The sequence below is a fragment of the Scyliorhinus torazame genome, chromosome 2 (genome assembly GCF_047496885.1).
Source record: "Scyliorhinus torazame isolate Kashiwa2021f chromosome 2, sScyTor2.1, whole genome shotgun sequence".
Classification (NCBI taxonomy): domain Eukaryota; kingdom Metazoa; phylum Chordata; class Chondrichthyes; order Carcharhiniformes; family Scyliorhinidae; genus Scyliorhinus; species Scyliorhinus torazame.
The window spans coordinates 230,710,350-230,725,816 of record NC_092708.1 but is presented as its reverse complement, the minus strand read 5'-3'; the positions used below and the strand labels follow the sequence as shown (position 1 = coordinate 230,725,816).

General features: G+C 45.8%; 1 protein-coding gene across 2 annotated transcripts in view; it reads left to right on the top strand.

The window, feature by feature from the left end:
* Positions 1 to 13,949, top strand: part of LOC140396318 (RAS guanyl-releasing protein 1-like) — a 172,584-nt gene extending 158,635 nt beyond the window's left edge. For both annotated transcript variants that reach the window (XM_072484813.1, XM_072484803.1), the window contains 3 exons: positions 2,541 to 2,684; positions 5,376 to 5,749; positions 10,448 to 13,949. In XM_072484813.1, coding sequence (XP_072340914.1) covers positions 2,541 to 2,684; positions 5,376 to 5,749; positions 10,448 to 10,618 — 689 coding nt within the window. In that variant the 3' untranslated portion in view covers positions 10,619 to 13,949. The remainder of the gene's footprint in view (positions 1 to 2,540; positions 2,685 to 5,375; positions 5,750 to 10,447) is intronic.
* Positions 13,950 to 15,467: the final 1,518 nt, after the last annotated feature.

Below are 15,467 nucleotides of genomic sequence, written 5' to 3'. Positions count from 1 at the left end.
GCCCCGTAGGGGGTTCCGACCTGTACAGCCTACTGTAGAAATCTCTAAACGCCTTATTCACCCCTACCGAATCACCAACCAGGTTCCCATCTCCGTCCTTTACTTTCCCTATCTCTCTAGCTGCCTCCCTCTTCCTAAGCTGCTGTGCAAGCATTCTGCTGGCCTTCTCCCCATGTTCATAAATCGCCCCCCTCGCCTTTCTCAGCTGCTCCACTGCCCTCCCTGTGGTCAGCAAGCTAAACTCCACCTGCAGCCTCCCCCGTTCCCTCAGGAGCCCTGCCTCTGGGGTCTCTGCATACCTCCTATCGATCTGTAATATCTCCTTTACCAGTCTGTCCGTCTCTGCCCTGTCAACCTTCTCCCTATGAGCCCGGATCGAGATCAGCTCGCCCCCATACCACCGCCTTCAGTGCTTCCCAAACCACTGTTGCCGAAGTTTCCCCCGTGTCATTGACCTGCAGGTAGCTCTGAATACATTTCCTCATCCGCCAAAAGTCCCACATCATGGGCAAAATTCTCCCCCAACGGCGCGATGTCCGCCGACTGGCGCCAAAAACGACGCCAATCAGACGGGCATGGCGCCGGCCCAAAGGTGCGGAATGCTCCGCACCTTTGGGGGCCGAGCCCCAACATTGAGGGGCTAGGCCGGCGCCGGAGGGATTTCCGCCCCTCCAGCTGGCGGAAATGGCGTTTGGTGCCCCGCCAGCTGGCGCGGAAATGTGCGCATGTGCGGGAGCGCAGCAGCTGCCGACAGTTTCCCGCACATGCGCTGTGGGGAGAGTCACTTCCTCCTCCGCCATGGTGGAGTCCGTGGCGGAGGCGGAAGGGAAAGAGTGCCCCCACGGCACAGGCCCGCCCGTGGATCGGTGGGCCCCGATCGCGGGCCAGGCCACCGTGGGGGCACCCCCCTGGGTCAGATCGCCCCGCGCCCCCCCCAGGACCCCGGAGCCCGCCCACGCCGCCTGGTCCCACCGGTAAATACCTACTTTGATTTACGCCGGCGGGACAGGCAATTTCTGATCGGGACTTCGGCCCATCCGGGCCGGAGAATTGAGCGGGGGGTCCCGCCAACCGGCGCGGCCCGATTCCCGCCCCCGTCCAATCTCCGGTACCGGAGACTTCGGCGGGGGCGGGATTCACAGTGCGGAGCATGGTCTGAGATTGTGATCGCCGAGTACCCCGTGTCCACCACCCCTGCCAGTAAGGCCCTGCTCAAAATAAATAAATCAATTCGGGAGTACACTTTATGCACGTGTGAATAGAAGGACAATTCCTTCGCCCTCGGCTGCCCAAACCTCCATGGATCCACCCCCCCCCCATCAGCTCCATGAACCCTCTTAGTTCCTTTGCCATTGCTGGCACCCTGCCCGTTTTCGAGCTTGACCGGTCCAAGCCCAGGTCCATAATAGTATTGAAGTCCCCTCCCATGACCAACCTGTGCGAGTCCAGGTCCGGTATCTTCCCCAGCATCCTCTTTATAAACTCCACATCATCCCAATTAGGCGCATACACATTCACTAATACCACCTGCACCCCCTCCAGTTTCCCACTGACCATAATATACCAACCTCCCACGTCTGAGACTATTCTACCCGCCTCAAACACCACCCGCTTATTGATCAGGATCGAGACACATCTAGTCTTTGAATCTAGTCCCGAGTGAAACACCTAGCTGACCCAGCCTTTCCTCAGTCTAACATGGTCCGTTACCTTAAGGTGCGTCTCCTGCAACATCACCACATCCGCCTTCAATCCGCTAAGATGCACGAACACACGTGCCCTTTTGACCGGCCCATTTAACCCTCGAACATTCCAGGTGATCAGCCTAGTTGGGGGGCTCATTGCCCCCCCCCCCCCCTCTCCGCCAATCAGTCATCCCCGCCACCAGCCCGTGGTCCACGCCTCCACCGGTCCATCCCCAGGCAGTCCCCGCTCCCGCCCTCCTCTCTAAACCAAACATATGCATCCCCCCACTGCGCTTCCGAGAGCTAGCTCACCCAGCTAGCTTGATGGCCCCATCCCCGGTGCCAGATAGTCTCCCACCTATTGTTCTGCCCCCCCCCCCCCCACCCCCGCTCATGCAAACAAACGTCAACATCAAACAATCCCCACACAATTGCCCAACAGAAAAACACCATGATCAAAACTAGCACACCACCATCCCCCAACAGTGCAAACGAAAACCTAAACTCACTCAGCTCTACTGCTGGTTCTAAGCAAAACGAGAAACTTTTTTCAAAATCAGAGATACAAAACAGAGAAAACAAAAACACAAACGTTGCAGCCAAGTTCAAAAGTTGTCAGTGACTGACATCCGTTCTACAATTCAAGTCCGTTAAAAGATCGGGGGAAAAGGTCCAAAAGTCCGATCAGAACGGGAGCCACCGAATGTGCGACTTACTCCTTCATAGCCGCCACCGGAAGTCCTGTTCCAGAACATTTTAACGCAGCGTCAAATTCCTATCCATGCTCCCAACCTCTTTGCGTAGAACTTTCAGTGAGTTGATGCGGATGTCATATAGTTCCTTTTCTATTTGCAGATTGTGGTATGAACTGCCACAAACAGTGCCGAGACCTGGTGGTCCTGGAATGCAAAAATAAACCCAAGACCACAGATGCCAGTCCAACATCAAGCTCCACGCCCACTGCACTCTGTCCTGCAGGAACCAAAGGCCACAATACTGGTAATATTACACTTTCCACAGCATTGTACTGTTACACTTTAAAAAAAATCAGAACCATTTCTCAACATTAATATATAATATACTTTAAATTGATTTGGATAAAAGATGCAGGGATTATGATCTTATAGATGCTAAGATTGTGTAATTTCCTCTAAATTAACAAGTAGATCATCTGGAAAGCAATATTGAACATTTAATTTATTTTTAAAAATCTAAAGCTTTGATTTTGAATACTGGCACTTGACAAAATGTAAGTACTTTTCTCTGTTAAACACCTACAAAAATATTTGAGAAGGTTTTAATGATGGATATTATATATACTATTTTCCACTTTGTTATGTTTTATATTATCATTTAAAATTATCTAAGAGTAATCAATTATGCCATTTCAATAGCTTTTCAGCCCTTCTTGGCTCTTCTAGGTCACAAACTGGCACCAGGCAGGAAGACAAGCTCATGGATGACTTGTTTTGAGATCTCTGTCAGTGCCATTCTGAAAATAGTTTCTCGGAGATGCACAGAAGTGGTTTTGTTCCCTCCTGTTTTGCACAGGCAATGCAGCCAAATTTGGGAACGAGGGCAGTATTGGAAAGGCAGCAGGAGCCCTCTCTAATCGGCCTGTGTTAGTCATGTAAAGACATCCCAGTTCCCTGGGCTGGCTTAATGCTAGACAGAATTGCTCTTCAATAGTTGTCCAAAGTTATATACTTCAGTGACCAATAGAGATAATACAACAAAGTCAATTTGAGACCTTTATCTCATTTGTTATGAACAAAAGGGAATTTACCACTGCCTCGACCAGTCCTTGGATACTCCTGTCTTAATACAGGAACATAGGAATTGCTGGACAAGAAAAGATTAAGCTTAATCTAGTTGTTTTTTTACTGTCCTGCTAGCTGAATGATACAACAATAATGCAGTTTTTGACTAATCAAATCTGATCACCATCAAAAACTGACACGGGCAACAGATTTCAGCCAGCAAGTGGATATCAGGGTATATTATACAACTGAGTTTTATGCAATATCTGCTTATTTACAGAATTAATCATGTTAAAGGCATTTGAGCCAAAGCAATCTTGAGATTGTTGGGACGTTAATAGCATAAAGGTATTAACGTCCCAAACAAAACTCCTATTGCCAAAATGGAGTTGTGAAAGAACGGTACGTGTGATATCCCCTTTTATTCATTCTTGGGATGTGAGCATGACTGCCAAAGCCAGCATTTATTCCACATTCTAATTGCCTTTGAACAGATGGTTGTGAGCTGCTTTTGTGAACCACTGCAGTCCATGTTTTGAAAATATGGCACATCCTGCCTTGTGGGAAATGTTGGGTAAAAGCTCTGCCATTAAATATTAATATTGGTATATGCTGTTAGGAAGAAAGATCCAGGATTTTGACCCCACAACAACAACACCTCCACGATAGTCCTCAATACCGGCGTCCTGCAAGGTTGCGTACTTAGCCCCCCACTATACTCCCTATATACACACACGACTGTGTAGCAAAATCTGTCTCAACTCCATCTACAGGTTTGCTGATGACACGACCATAGTGGATCGGATCTCAAACAACGATGAGTCTGAGTACACGAGGGAGACGACACAATTACTCCCTAAATGTCAGCAAAACTAAGGAGCTGGTCATTGACTTCACGAAGTGAAGTATCGTACACACCCCTGTCTGCATCAATGGTGCCGAGGTGCAGGTAGTTGACAGCTTCAAATCCCTAGGGGTGCACATCACCAACAATCTGTCCTAGGCCACCCACGCCGATGCTACGACGAAGAAAGCACAACAACACCTATACTTCCTCAGGAAACTAAGGAAATTCGGCATGTCCACATTGACTCTTACCAACTTTTACAGATGCACCATAGAAGCTAGCTGCATCACAGGCTGGTATGGCAACTGCTCGGCCCAAGACCGTAAGAAACTACAGAGCGTCGTGATCACAATCTAGTCCATCACGCAAACCCGCCTCCCATCCATTGACTCTGTCTACATCTCCCACTGCCTTTTGAAAGCAGGCAGCAAAATCAAAGACCCATCCCACCTGGGTTATTCTCTCTTCTAACCTCTTCCTTCGGGCAGGAGATACAAAAGTCTGAGAACACTAATAGATTCAAAAACAGCTTCTTCCTCGCTGTTACCACACTCCTGAGTGACCCTCTTATGGACGGAACTGTTCTCTCCACACATCTTCTCTATTGAGTAGTACTACAATCCGTATGCTTCACCTGATGCCTGTGTATTTACATTGTATATTTATCGAATGTTCAATGTTTTTCATTTATGGAACGACCTGCCTGGACTGTACGCAGAACAATACTTTTCACTGTACCTCGGTACACGTGACAATAAATCTAAATCTGTAAGTGGCTAGGTTGGATTTGTCCTGCTTTTTGTGGAGGTAGTTCCTATGTTGTAGCCATCCTGAAACAGCTTATCTAAGTTCTGGAGCACAAGTCTTCAGCATGGGCTGTTTCAGGATCCCTAGCCTGTGTTGTATTCAGTATTCAATGTAATCTCTACCTTCTCTTTTCCAAATTGGACACCCAACCAGGTAATTTACCTCCTGAAAGCTATGCATGTAAGCATAAAGAGGTTCACGTGCAGTTCAAACACTCTAAATCTCAATCACTTATTTAAAAAATTTCTGACACCTTTCATATTAATATTTGTGCAGGAAATGAGGATGGCCCATTTACATACTTCAATGAGGAAGTGAATGATGATTCTGAACGCAAAGACCGCACTATTGTACTAATGGGGGGCTCAGCACAGAAGATCTCAGTAAGATTGAAGCCCATTGTAATGCATAAGGCTACACAGACTGATGCAGCTGGCTTGGACACAGATATCTCAGGGAATCAAGCAACCTCTTTGGGAAGAATGAAGACACCAGATACCTCTATGCTATCCCCAAACATACTTCCATTGTGCCCAAGTCCCATTCCAGCTCGCAGAAGACCCTGTGTAAAATGGGAAAATATGGCATCGTTTCACAAACCTAAAAGTGATGACTTTAGCAAGGAGCATCGACTATATCAACTAGACAAGGTACAGACCCATTTTTATTTCAGAACATTTATCACAGTTGTGCAATATAATAGGCATTTAAAAGGCAGAGTAAAGTCTGGATAATATGTTTTGTTTAAATGCCCTGTTGTTCAGCAAAATAATATTTTGGCATGAACCTCAACTGTTAGAACTAAAACAATACTTTAAAATCAAACTTCAGAAGACCCTTGCCAGCTGGCTAATCCAGTGGTATTATTAATCTGGAGAAGCACCAAAATGTGGCAATTTCAAACTAGCATAGGAAGCAATTGACTGGAAACGTGCAGTGGTAGCTAGGAACAGATGATGAAGGGATACTTTGAACAAATGTTCCTTTTCCCTCTCATTTTCTTCCTTGTTAAGAACAGTAAATGGTGGCTTTTTTAAACATTTAAGTACTTTGTAGTTTGCTTCTGATTAATGAAGCAGCTTCACAAAGTAAATTATTGAAGTGCCAGTTATAGCTTCACATCAGCAAAGGTTAGCATCTGCTGATGTACTCCACTCACGCAGCTGTCGGGTTGCTGCAGACTAACATCTTTGAGCACATCACAAAGCTAATGTGAGATAATTGGTAGACGTTCAAAACATGTGGAGATTTAATTTGGCCATTGCTGCTGTTTAGTGAGCAGAAGCAAAAACTGTGTCCAAATTTTCCTTTCCCTGATATGTGGATTCTGGGGACAATTTCAGCGCCTCATTATTGCCCCAGCTCCTCACCATTGGCACAAATAACTTTACAGAGACTGTGAATCAGACCTGGGATTTCTCTGGGCCATACTCAATTATTCACTGGATAAACATCTGTATTTTCTAGCTTTTGTCCCCATTTATCTTTCTTCTCATCCTTTCCTATCGCAGTAATTTATCCCGCAGATATAGATACAAGTCAACCAGAATCTGCCTCAACCAAACGGCTAGCTCTCATGTACGTACCTATGTGTCAGCAATGTCAGGTTATTCAGACCATAGGGGGTGTCAGACAGAGGTAAACACATTCCTGTGGTCATCTAAAATTCACATTTGGCCTCTATCCAGCAGAGGTAAGACTGTTATCGACACTTGGAACATATATTTAATCTCAGCATGGGTCCTGCGGTTTATCTATTGTGGATACTAGGTGAGTTGGCGTGGTTGGTGTAAGGGCAAAGTGTGGTGGGTGGGGCATGGGGTGGCATTGTTGGCAAACAGGGCTCTAAAGGGCCATGGGGGTGGGTGGTGGCATAAGTTGGCATAGAGGCTATAAAATGCCATGAGAATGGGCAGGAGATATAGGTTAGCATTGAGTGCACGAGATGACATTAGTTGGCATGGATAAGGCATGAGGAGTGTGAAGGGGGATGAGTGTTGCTGCAGTGCTGGTGCACTGAGGCAGGCCTTTGTCCCGGCCCACCTTCGCACCCGGCATCGTCTGCGCACGGTCTGGATTCGACAGACCTGACCCCAGGTAAACCTGCCACCCCAGAGCTTAAGTCCGACCTTCTGTGCCACTTTTTCCTGGGTTGTGTTCACGAAGCTGACAAATGTCCTGATTCTGCACCCCCAACCAAGGAGTGAAAATCTAGGCCTAAGTCTTTGTGTACTGGCATTTCACCACCAGAGCAAATAGCTGCTCTGTGTAGTCTATCAAATCCCTTTATCATTTTAAATACCTCCATTAGATCAGTGTTTTTCAAAGTTTTTTTCCGGGGACCCATTTTTACCAACCGGTAAATCTTTGGGACCCACGCCAAGCGACCTTCGCGGCCTATGCTGGCTGACCTGACCGACCCACCATTTTCTTGTTTTCTGCTGACAAAAATGGAGGAAATGGTTTTGGGTCCCTTTGGCCCTCGTACGCGGTCCTCTAATGGAACCTGTTGGATGAAGGTGAAGCCTTCCGGTGTCGGAAAGTATCTGTCCAAAGTTCTGCATTTTTTTCCTGTACAATTTTATCAAAATAAAACCACCGAACTTGTAAAAAAAAAGAAATAAAATGACTAAAATAAATGAGAAAAAAAAATGAATAAACCCCCCCCCCCCCCACCCTCGAACTTGTAAAAAAAAGCTGCAACTGTTTTAAAAAAAAGTGACCGCACTGCGCATGCGTGCCCGATCATCGTCGCAGAATACGCATAATTTTGCGCATGTGCACCGATGATCTGGCACGCATGCGCAGTGCGGCCGCTTTTTTCTTACATGTTCGCGGCCATTTTGAAGGCTGCTTGCAGCCGCCGTTATCAACAGCCGGCTGCTGCAGCTGTTGCGCGCAGATTTGCGTGATCAGGAGCGCCACGACGGACGGCTCCGCGACCCACCCAGCACCCGCCCGCGACCCACCCGCGGGTCATGCCCCCGGGTTTGACAATGCCTGCATTAGATCATCCTCCAACCTTCGAAACCCGAAGGTAATAGAATAGAAATAAAATACAGCCTGTCCTCAAATTTCAATCCTTTAGATATAATGCTGGTGTGAAGATTGCCCAGGAGTGGAGAAGCCAATTGAGATTTGACTTAGGTTTTACTGTTTGGCCATTAACAGGAGTTATACAAGAATGTAATCTTAGCTCTGATGTTATTAGGGGTGGGATACTCCGATCCCCGACGCAAAATCGCGTTCGGCGATCGGCCAGAGAATCCACTTTTGTGCTGGAATTGGGTGCAGCGCCGTTTTTGAGATGCTCCACCCCTCAAAAACAACATACTCAGGGAGTACGCCGCACGCCATCGGGATGGCCTCAGGACATCACCTGATGCCCTCCCCCCATGCTCCGCCCCCGATGGGCCCAGTCCCCGATGGCGTGGATTGGTGCGGGGGCAGCGCATTGCTGCAGAATCGGAGAATCCAGCCCCATGAGTTCCTGTGACGCTCATCTGTTCATTTACAGCTTTATACTGAACATTATCTGAATCAACAATAACATTGCTCCAAAATAACAATTGCATTAACATCAGCAAGATACAACGCGGACACAAAAGGGACTTTTTGAGGACAGTTATCCTTACAACATGTTAAATCCAAACACCTGAAGGATTACATGCAATGATTTGAAAATATAATATTTTTATTCAAGTTTTAGCATTTTATACAAAATTACAAAAAATTGGAAACAATAAACGCTAGCCTAGCGCAACCTCCCAAAACTCTGCAATTCAAGAAACAAGAACCCCACACTACCCTCCTCTCCATTTATACCCACCCTTACCCCTTACCCTCACCGCCCTCTAACCGGGCAGCACGGGTAGCATAGTGGTTAGCACTGTTGCTTCACAGCTCCAGGGTCCCAGGTTCGATTCCCGGCTTGGGTCAGTGTCTGTGCGGAGTCTGCACATCCTTCCCGTGTCTGCGTGGGTTCCTCCGGGTGCTCCGATTTCCTCCCACAGTCCAAAGATGTGCAGGTTAGGTAGATTGGCCTTCTAAATTGCCCTTAGTGTCCAAAAAGGTTAGGTTGGGTTACGGGGATAAAGGGGAAAAGGTGGAGGTGTGCGGCTTAAGTAGGGTGCCCTTTCCAAGGGCCGGTACAGATTCAGTGGGCTGAATGACCTCCTTCTGCACTGTAAATTCTATGATTCTACCAGCTAACAATGACCAACTCTCTGAAATACAATACAAACAGCTGCCATCTCTGGTAGAGCCCTTCAATCAACCCCCTCACAGTGTCTTTAACCTTTTTGAGTTGCAAAAATTCCATTAAATCCACGAGCCATGCTGAAGCACTCAGCGGCTTTGCTAGCCTCCAACCCAACAGGATCCGCTTCCACTCCACCAACGGGACAAAGGCAAGGACACCTGCCCCTGCACCCGTCCACAGCGCCAACACATCCGAGACTCCAAATATAGCCGCCAAAGGATAGTGCTCGAGCTCAATATTTAGGATCACTGACATGGTTCTAAAAAAGGACCTCCAAAAAGGTCCTTGGAACAGGACCAGCATGTGCGTGATGCACGGGCCCTTGAACAGAACTCACACCTATCCTCCACCCCTTCAAAAAACGGACTCATCCTAGATTTAAAGAGTTGTGCTTGAAGCACTACCTTTGGCTGTATCAGGCTCAGTCTCGCACACTACGACGTGGTGTTCACCCTCTGCAGCGCCTCACTCCATACCTCCTCCTCTAATTTTGGCCCCAATACCGCCAACCATTTAGCCTTCACCCCTTCCACCGAACTGAACTCTTCCCCTTCGATCCGTTCATACATGCCGGGTGCACTGCCCTCCTCTGGTCCCGAACAGGAGAGAATCCCCTCCAGTAAGGTGGCAACACCGGGAAATCCAAGAATATCCTCCTCACAAAGCTCCATAGCTGTAGGTACAGAATCATAGAATCATAGAATTTACAGTGCAGAAGGAGGCCATTCGGCCCATTGAGTCTGCACCGGCCCTTGGAAAGAGCAGCCTACACCTCCACTCTATCCCAGTAACCCCATGCAACCTTTTTGGACACTAAGGGCAATTTATCATGGTCAATCCATCTAACCTGCACATCTTTGGACTGTGGGAGGAAACCGGAGCACCCGGAGGAAACCCACGCAGACACAGGGAGAACGTGCAGACTCCGCACAGACAGTGACCCAAGCCGGGAATCGAACCTGGGACCCTGGAGCTGTGAAGCAACTGTGCTAACCACTGTGCTACCATTCCGCTCTCAACATGTCTGAGCCAGACAGCCCAAATTACTGTTATATTCAATAACATTGTTGTTCTTTTGCTGATGTAGGAAAGAACTCTGCTTCGAGAGGAGAAAGAAAAGCTGCACATTGAAAACACAGGTCTGCAGACAAAGTTATTGGAGGCACAGCAAGAGATTAAAGCTCTCACTGAACAACTAGATTTATTCCGAAAGCATATGATTATGGAACCAAGAAATTCCTCACTGACGCAAGAATAAATGTACAATATTAGGTAGACTGTTTGTAACGAGCATTTCTGTACAGTACTGGGATCTATGTAAAATGTGAACAAAATACGAGGACTTTTGGTGAAAATTGATGGACATTTTCACATTACTTAACTGTGTTTTCTCATCAAGAAGAACTCGTAGCTAGTTTTTAAACTGGAAAACGTAGAAGTAAGCATTACTACAAACACTAGACACTTTTATTAACAAAAAACGTCAACTTTATAAAGAATCAAATGACAGGAGTTTAAGATTGGGAGCAGATGGGCAATTGATCACTTCAAAGTAAGCTAAATCTGATAATGTTTTTAAGAGTACATAATGGAGTTAATTTTTGGTGTTAGTATAAAACAACTGATCAGATTTACTGCCTATTATACATCTTTTATTGATAATTGGGAGAGTTGGACAACGAGCAGCCTTTCCAAAATCACTCATTTATACTACCGCTAAAAAATTATCACCTTGGTTTGCTTTACTCAAATCTGGCGCTGGATTCTCCGCAACCCGACGCCGAAATCGCATCCAGCGCCGGGGCGGAGAATCCACTTTCGTGCATGGAATCGGGATCGGCGCCGGTTATCTGATTCTCCAGGCCCCGAAAAGCGGCGTACCCGGGAAGTGCGCCCCGCCGCGTATCCCCTACCTGTGGCCATTGCTGGAGGCCTGCCCCGCCCCTGACTGGCCGAAGTCCCAACGGCGTGGATCTAATGTGGTCCTGCCGTTCGGGACACTTGCATGTTGTCGAGGACGGGCCGATCGGAGGGCATGGGGGGCCTCATACGGGACCAGGCTATTTTCCGGCGGGCGGTCCGGGTCAGGTGCGCGGCTGATCGGGGGCACTATTTCCGCAGTCCAGCTCCGCGGTTTGAGTCCGCCATGGAGCACGGTGCGGCTGCGGGAGGCCGCTGCCGTGCACATGCACGGCCTCTGATCAGAAGTGCTAAAGCTGCTAGATTCACGACGGGTCCCTGCTAGCCCCCTGCAGGGCTATGAATATGGGGCCTTTTGATGCCAGTTTTTCTGACGTGAAAGGTCACAGTTTTTACGGCAGCGTGGGGCATAGTTCCTGAAAGGGAGAACCAGCCTCTCATTTATATACATTTCAAATGTGTTTGTGACTATTTTAAATAAACACAATGCATTGCAGCCACATTTCTTGATATATAACGAAAAATTCTGAAAGCTATATTGTGAAAGGCTATATTGAAACAGTTGCATCGCCTTTGGGCAAGAGAGTTTTTGGGCAACGATTTGCACACTATACTCACCTACATAACAACAGTCACTGCACTTCATATAACTTTTGTGTTTGCAATGTCAGGAGAGACTCAATAAGGTGCTCTATTAGTACAAGTACTTTTTTTCTTTCATCCAGAAACTTCTTAAAAACATGAGAATACTGTACTTTTAAAGGTGTTAAGCCTCCTAAATAATGGATCGGCATGAAGATTTTATTTAAAACTATAGATGTTACAAGGCCAATTATCAACCTAAAGCTATCTATTGCATTCCTCTCAAACTATGTACTTATACTTGATAAAACTTACAGGCATAATCAAAGATGAATCATAATGACTTGACGATACCCGAGGCAGGATTACTCAGAAGCTTCACAGTTATAGCCCTAAGAATGTCACAGCTATTGTGAGAAAATCTCAATCAACATATGCAATCACTTTTTATTTTTATGGGTGTTTATGGTCACGTAACACACAAAAACAAACTAGCCAAATTCAAAGTTAACATTTCAGCTTGATGACCTTTCATCCAGCATTTTCTTTATTTAATTTCACATTTCCAGCATCTTCAGTATTTGCTTTCATATTGTTGGCACTGTATTCAGAACTAATTAATGAAATAAGCAAAATACTGCTGATGTTGGAATCTGAAACAAGAATAGAGGATGCTGGAGAAACGCGGCAGGTATGGCAGTCCTCGAGACTCAACGCTGAGTTTGGCAACTTTAGATTCTGTCCTTTCTCCTCCATCTTAAACTCCCCCTTTTTTTAATATCCTATTCATGTGTTCCCTTAATGCAAACCTCACTAGGCCACACATCTTTTGTTCTTAAAGTTGCTACATGTTGTTGCAATCTCTCACAGCTCAAACACATCCAGTTTCGATGGTTAAATTCAGTAAGTGTACAGTAGTACATTCAGCAATAGCTCAAAAATTCATTCACAAGTCCCTACAAATGAAGACTCTGATCGGGATTTTCAGGCACCCCCATACCATGTTTTGTGGTGGCTAAGGCTGCCCGTCAATGGGGTTTCCCGTTCTTTGCACCGCCGCACCCCCAACCCACCCCACCGCCGGGAAACCTGCCATCGGTGGGACTGAAAGATCCCATCAGCAAGAACGGCCTCTGTATTTTGAACTGGAATAGACATAACTTGTTTGATTATACTGACCAGTTCATAACCAAACCACACTGTTTAATTACTGCATGTTAGACATCTCTCTGGTGGTTAGCCATAACCTTTTCCAGTTCATTCAAGCCACAAGCTTTTTCAGTTATAAAACAAGTATGCTGACATTTTAGCCCAGAAGCACCCATGAATGTTTGCAATGCCTATGTCAACGTAATGAAAAGCACCTTGTGGTTCAGTCATAATTCTGATGCAGCATCAACAAAGAAGTTGTCCTTAGCGTTTAGAATTAAATGGTATAAGGTTTGATTTGTCAGAAAACAAATGTCATGATTTTTGTCTGCCTGCATCAACTCAGGTAAGAGCACAGGCTGATAAAACAAAACCAAGGGACATGTACATAGTTGAATAATGTAACTTTGTGTTTGTTATCTGAATGTAAACTCCACAGCAGCAACAAAAAGATATTCCATTAGCTCAATAAACCAACACTTCATTCTGTGTGTATTACAGTTTATATCAGCTAATGTTATTAATGAGTATGCATTGCAGTAAATTAGATTGGCATTTGGAAACTATGAGGCTCCTGTATATTCAGACTTACCTTAAAGTCTACATTTAAAATTGTCAGATCGGCAAGATGTAGATAAAGATGTTAGCAGTAATTTTACTCAGATCGTAATGTAAAATGAAAAGTAGTCTGATGCCATTCACATTGAATCACCCCTTAAAGGCCCAAAGAGCTTTAAGGCTCTGTTAAGAAACTTTTTAAAAATAAAATAAGCAAGTAGTTGTGCTTTTTAGTGAATGTATATATGTATAATTGTACGATAAATATTTTTGTTTTTGTAACTTGACTCGTTTGTGATGGTAAGTAATCTGTAGCATGATGTAATAATTAAGATGAATTCTTTTGTTTAAAGTAGCAAACATTAAACAAAATGATAAAATCTATTTTACTCCAGTCTACTATTCTTTCGGAGAGAATCTGGGGCCCATTAGGCTACAGTTCCTATCTGGTCTTAACCTAGAAGGTAAGATTACCAATCGCAACATTCTCTGTAAAGTCTATCAGGGGCCAAACCTAATTTGTGTTGTTTAAGCACAGTCCCGATGGGTCACAATGAACTGCTTGATGCCAATGTCAACTTGTTTGGACGAATTGGACTATTCCATTCTGAAACATTGGGATGGTAAGCTAACAATTGCACAGAACATCCAGGTGAATCTTTTTGGAAGTCCTTGGCAGTAGGGCACAAGCTCAGGCTTGTCTCTGAGATTTCCCATACATTTCTGGAATATCTGCAGAAAACAGGCACAGTGCCTCCAGCATTCGTTTGAAACAGGTGGTTCTGTAAAGGTATGTGCCCTAGTTGTGCAACTTGTTATCTTAAAAGGTAATTCACAGTGCTTGCTTGTGAAATCAGGAGTTCTGGTTTGGGGCATTTTCTTTTCTGCACTGTTTTGTTGACATGTTAGTGGAATGATTTTGCCATGACGGTTTGCATATTTTGCACTCTGTTTTCCACTTTTCACTGATGCAATTTCAACAAGCAAAATTCTAAATATGATGTATGGATCCTTCCTGTTTATTCCCTTATTTTCCCTTTCATTTATTTTTGGCCATTACATCTTTTTTTTAAAATGTTTATATTGGTTTTCACAATTTTTATAGTACACGTTTCAGTTCATATGTTAAATTACAAGTGTCATAACCACGCATGCTGTCAAACAAAAGTAACCAAGGAGAAATTAAAATGACAAAAGAGAGATGGACAAAGAACAAGGAAAACAAAACACAAACAAACAAAGATCAGTTATGAATATTTACATCTCCATGTTTTCCCCTCCCACTGTGGCTGCCATTTGGTCGATCTGCCTCAGTTGCACTGCCCAGTGTTGGCCCTAGCGTTTATTACCCAGCGTGTTGCTGCTCCCTCTGGTTTTCCGCTTGCCCTTGGGCCTGTCCCCTGCAACTATGCCCCACAAACTTTTTAATGGCCTTCCCCCCCCTCCCCCCACCCCCTTCCTTCCCCCCCCATTCTCTTTTCTTTGTGATCTGTGACTTGTCTGTGCCCCCTACCTCCTTCCCCTCCGCTCTACTGGTTGCTGGCTACGAACAGGTCTTGGAATAAGTTGGTGAATGATGTGCAAGCCCTCTTCCGACCCACGGAATGGCGCATTTTATCTTCTCCAGTTGGAAAAATTCAGACAGGTCGGATAGCCAGTCTGCAGCTTTGGGTGGTGCTGCCGATCGCCAGCTGAGCAGGATTCTTCGACGGGCCATTAGGGAGGCTAGGGCGTCGGCCACCCCTTCCCATAAAGAGTTCTGGCTGATCTGAAACCCCGAAGACCCCCACAACCTTGGACATTGCCTCAAAGAAAGTCATCCAGATCCCGACAAGTCTGGGGCAGGCCTAGAGCATGGGGCTGTGGGTGGCCAGGCATCCCTGGCACCAATCGCATTG